We start from the raw sequence: 5,444 nt of genomic DNA, 5'->3' as shown, positions 1-5,444 counted from the left end.
GTGTGGTAGACACTGTAATAACTACACTGACCTCCTCTACTGTGGTAGACACTGTAATAATTACACTGACCTCCTCTCCTAGTGTGGTAGACACTGTAATAACTACACTGACCTCCTCTCCTAGTGTGGTAGACACTGTAATAACTACACTGACCTCCTCTCCTAGTGTGGTAGACACTGTAATAACTACACTGACCTCCTCTCCTAGTGTGGTAGACACTGTAATAACTACACTGACCTCCTCTCCTAGTGTGGTAGACACTGTAATAATTACACTGACCTCCTCTCCTAGTGTGGTAGACACTGTAATAACTACACTGACCTCCTCTCCTACTGTGGTAGACACTGTAATAACTACACTGACCTCCTCTACTGTGGTAGACACTGTAATAACTACACTGACCTCCTCTCCTACTGTGGTAGACAGGGTAATAACTACACTGACCTCCTCTCCTACTGTGGTAGACACTGTAATAACTACACTGACCTCCTCTCCTAGTGTAGTAGACACTGTAATAACTACACTGACCTCTACTGTGGTAGACACTGTAATAACTACACTGACCTCCTCTCCTACTGTGGTAGACACTGTAATAACTACACTGACCTCCTCTCCTAGTGTGGTAGACACTGTAATAACTACACTGACCTCCTCTACTGTGGTAGACACTGTAATAACTACACTGACCTCCTCTCCTACTGTGGTAGACACTGTAATAACTACACTGACCTCCTCTCCTAGTGTGGTAGACACTGTAATAACTACACTGACCTCCTCTCCTACTGTGGTAGACACTGTAATAACTACACTGACCTCCTCTCCTAGTGTAGTAGACACTGTAATAACTACACTGACCTCCTCTCCTAGTGTGGTAGACACTGTAATAACTACACTGACCTCTCCTAGTGTGGTAGACACTGTAATAACTACACTGACCTCCTCTACTGTGGTAGACACTGTAATAATTACACTGACCTCCTCTCCTAGTGTGGTAGACACTGTAATAACTACACTGACCTCCTCTCCTAGTGTGGTAGACACTGTAATAACTACACTGACCTCCTCTCCTAGTGTGGTAGACACTGTAATAACTACACTGACCTCCTCTCCTAGTGTGGTAGACACTGTAATAACTACACTGACCTCCTCTCCTAGTGTGGTAGACACTGTAATAATTACACTGACCTCCTCTCCTAGTGTGGTAGACACTGTAATAACTACACTGACCTCCTCTCCTACTGTGGTAGACACTGTAATAACTACACTGACCTCCTCTACTGTGGTAGACACTGTAATAACTACACTGACCTCCTCTCCTACTGTGGTAGACACTGTAATAACTACACTGACCTCCTCTCCTAGTGTAGTAGACACTGTAATAACTACACTGACCTCTACTGTGGTAGACACTGTAATAACTACACTGACCTCCTCTCCTACTGTGGTAGACACTGTAATAACCACACTGACCTCCTCTCCTAGTGTGGAAGCCTTGACCCAGGCGCCGTCCTTATATATGTAGTTCAGCGGAGAGCGGAAGTTGGCATTATACTCTGATTTCACCTTTCTGGAGAGAGAGAGAGACAGAAATACACAGAGACAGGCCAAGTCAGATAATGTATATTCAGTGATCGTTTAGCATTGCACTTGGCATTATGATTTAGAAACTAAAATGTATTAGTTGAATAGGCCGCATGTGAATGACCAAAGTCTGCTGCTGTCCATTGGAGAAGTTCCATGTGTGTGAGAAAAAGAGAGAGAGAGAGAGAGAGATAGAGCAGAGAGAGGTAGAGAGAGAGAGAGAGAGAGTGTGCAGAGAGAGAGTGTGCAGAGAGAGAGTGTGCAGAGAGAGTGAGTGAGAGAGTGTGCAGAGAGAGTGAGTGAGAGAGAGTGTGCAGAGAGAGAGTGTGCAGAGAGAGAGTGTGCAGAGAGAGTGTGCAGAGAGAGAGTGTGCAGAGAGAGTGAGTGAGTGAGTAGAGAGTGTACAGAGAGAGTGAGTGAGAATGTGCAGAGAGAGAGTGTGCAGAGAGAGAGAGAGAGAGAGAGTGTGCAGAGAGAGAGAGAGAGTGTGAAGAGAGAGAGAGAGAGAGAGCAGTGTTACCGGTAATTATTACCAAAATACTGCATGACACATAGCAGGAAGTGAAGATGGAAAGAGACAATATACAATACATGAGAGAGTTCCTATTACTGACAGGTTGCCTCTCTCTTTCCCCTCCTACTTCCGCTTCCCCACCCCTGACCCCTGACCCCTGGTGAAGTTTCCCAAAGGGACAGGTCTAGGATCAGCTCCCCCTCCCCCTAATCCTACCCTTAACGGTTAGTGGGAAGAATGCTAAATGAACCCAGGATCAGCGTGTCGAGGTAACTTCACCCTACAACATACCCTGTCATCACAACTAACTGGCTGATCTCACCTGTGGGGGAGATGTGCCTTCTGGGGGCTCTGTGACTTCACTTCCTGGTCCGCCAGCTGCTCCCGAGGCTGTGGAAGTGGATTGTTCTCCTCTACGATGCTGGACTCTCTCTCTTCCCTCTTCTTCTTCCGCTTGCTCTGATGTCATCATCGCAGCAGAACAGAACAGAGCCATTCCTAAATGTCACGTCGGTCCAAATGGCACCCTATTCCCTACATAGTGCACTACTTTTGACCAGAGCCCTATATAGGGGGCGGCAGGGTAGCCTAGTGGTTAGAGCGTTGGACTAGTAAGTTGCAAGTTGCAAGCTCAAATCCCCGAGCTGACAAGGTACAAATCTGTCGTTCTGCCCCTGAACAGGCAGTTAACCCACAGTTCCCAGGCCGTCATTGAAAATAAGAATTTGTTCTTAACTGACTTGCCTGGTTAAATAAAGGCAAAATTTAAAAAAAAAATTAATAGGGAATAGGGTGCCATTTGGGATGCAATCCAGTCAGTCAGTCAGTCAGAGGAACCTGGGTGTAAAACCAGTGGAACCAGTATGGAAATACCACCAAATACCACCAAACCTCCTGTACACTCCAGTGGGTGTATCCAGCGTGGCATGTGGAGAACATTCTCTAAATAACTGCTTTATTTACTTCCATATGGGACGTTCTAGGTGTTCATTGTATTCCCCTTTCATATTGGATGTTCTAGGTGTTCATTGTATTGGACGTTCTAGGTGTTCATTGTATTCCTCTTTCATATTGGACGTTCTAGGTGTTCATTGTATTCCTCTTTCATATTGGACGTTCTAGGTGTGTATTGTATTCCTCTTTCATATTGGACGTTCTAGGTGTTCATTGTATTCCCCTTTCATATTGGACGTTCTAGGTGTTCATTGTATTCCTCTTTCATATTGGACGTTCTAGGTGTTCATTGTATTCCTCTTTCATATTGGACGTTCTAGGTGTTCATTGTATTCCTCTTTCATATTGGACGTTCTAGGTGTTCATTGTATTCCCCTTTCATATTGGACGTTCTAGGTGTTCATTGTATTCCTCTTTCATATTGGACGTTCTAGGTGTTCATTGTATTCCCCTTTCATATTGGACGTTCTAGGTGTTTATTGTATTCCTCTTTCATATTGGACGTTCTAGGTGTTCATTGTATTCCCCTTTCATATTGGACGTTCTAGGTGTTCATTGTATTCCTCTTTCATATTGGACGTTCTAGGTGTTCATTGTATTCCCCTTTCATATTGGACGTTCTAGGTGTTCATTGTATTCCTCTTTCATATTGAACGTTCTAGGTGTGTATTGTATTCCCCTTTCATATTGGACGTTCTAGGTGTTCATTGTATTCCTCTTTCATATTGGACGTTCTAGGTGTGTATTGTATTCCTCTTTCATATTGGACATTCTAGGTGTGTATTGTATTCCCCTTTCATATTGGACGTTCTAGGTGTTCATTGTATTCCTCCAAGGGGGGTTTTGAAATGTCAATAAACAGAGAAAAACCTTGCTAGTCGATGTCCTAATTTCTCCTGATCTTCCCAGAAATCAGTGACAAATATGTGTTATAAGTAAGTAGGGCTATCTGCTTCCTTATTGAAATACAAAAGGTACCGTTGAAGATATTGCCAACGCTGGGAGTATTATATTGTGGCCTAATCTTGGCACCCAGAATCAGATCATGTTTGAGTGCTGGTCTCTGGCCAGCTACGACACGTTCGTAAAGTCTGTCACTCAAGAGTTTGAATAAATCGATTACCAGATCAAAGATTGAGTTGTAGTGTGGCGTGTGGACTGACTGGAACTCGGAAGTACCTTTGATGCTTTCTCGGGTGAAACGTTCTCTCTCTGGAACAGAGGCACCTGGTCCCCGTCTACATGGCTGCGTAGCCGTGGTCCTCTGGGAGGTGGAGAGGCTTTAAAGTTCCTGCTGTACTCGCTCTCCAACACCACCACCGGGTTAGACTTGAAAGGAGGGATGGAACGGTGGCTGGTGTACAGCATCTGAAGAAGACCATGCAGGAAATATACTGTAACTGTCATAGTTGATTCAAACTCAAATACTCTGCTGCCATCTACTGGCTGTTTGACAAAACAGCATCTCTGCTCCACAGCTTGGGGAGATAGCCTACCTCTCAAACTAGTCATTCGTTTTGAAAACCAGACCCTGGCCAACACACTGACTGAGGTCTGGTTTCAACGATGGACTCTTTTGGTATAGAGGAACTACGTCACTCCCTACGTCACGACTTTATCCTCTTGAATAAAATACTAAATAGTAGCTAGCAAGATGGACATCACAGAGGTTATAGTTCGCAAAGTAGATACCTACTCAGGTTGTACAACTGAAATGTGTCTTCCTCATTTAACCCCACCCCTCTGAATCAGAGAGGTGCGGGGGGGGGGGCTGCCTTAATCAACATCCACATCTTTGGCACCCGGGGAACGGTAGGTTAACTGCCTTGTTAACCCACTGTTTTTACCCTGTCAGGTTACTGGCCCAATGCTCTAACCACTAGGCTGCCTGCCGCCCCAGGAGCTAGTTTACATCAACTACCTCAACTAAAACCACTGCAACGTTTGGTTTTGAATCACAGCGTTCTGGCATGTCTGCCCCGTGATTTGTTAGGCGAGTCCCCAGAACTGTCCCCCCCCCTTATCGACGTAGGTAGTGATGTAGTTCCTCTAGGCCAACAGACCCTCATTAAAACCAGGTGCTAGTCACTGTGTTGCCCTCGGTCGGGTTTTCAACAGACCCTCATTAAAACCAGGTCCTAGTCACCGTGTTGTCCTCGGTCGGGTTTTCAACAGACCCTCATTAAAACCAGGTCCTAGTCACCGTGTTGTCCTCGGTCGGGTTTTCAACAGACCCTCATTAAAACCAGGTCCTAGTCACTGTTGTCCTCGGTCGGGTTTTCAACAGACTCCCTCATTAAAACCAGGTCCTAGTCACTGTTGTCCTCGGTCGGGTTTTCAACAGACTCCCTCATTAAAACCAGGTCCTAGTCACCGTGTTGTCCTCGGTCGGGT

The 5,444-nt window shown here is 45.4% G+C and overlaps 1 protein-coding gene across 3 annotated transcripts in view; it reads right to left on the bottom strand.

Annotated features, from left to right (window-relative positions):
• Nucleotides 1-4,815, bottom strand: part of LOC135534723 (nuclear protein MDM1-like) — a 26,472-nt gene extending 21,657 nt beyond the window's left edge. For all 3 annotated transcript variants that reach the window (XM_064961619.1, XM_064961621.1, XM_064961620.1), the window contains exons 1-3: nt 4,230-4,815; nt 2,419-2,555; nt 1,472-1,568 (exon numbers count right to left, since the gene is read on the bottom strand). In XM_064961619.1, the coding sequence (XP_064817691.1) occupies nt 1,472-1,568; nt 2,419-2,555; nt 4,230-4,562 (567 nt within the window). In that variant the 5' untranslated portion in view covers nt 4,563-4,815. The remainder of the gene's footprint in view (nt 1-1,471; nt 1,569-2,418; nt 2,556-4,229) is intronic.
• Nucleotides 4,816-5,444: the final 629 nt, after the last annotated feature.

Source organism: Oncorhynchus masou, unplaced genomic scaffold (assembly GCF_036934945.1).
Source record: "Oncorhynchus masou masou isolate Uvic2021 unplaced genomic scaffold, UVic_Omas_1.1 unplaced_scaffold_3869, whole genome shotgun sequence".
Classification (NCBI taxonomy): Eukaryota; Metazoa; Chordata; class Actinopteri; order Salmoniformes; family Salmonidae; genus Oncorhynchus; species Oncorhynchus masou.
This window is presented reverse-complemented; position numbering and strand designations above follow the sequence as displayed.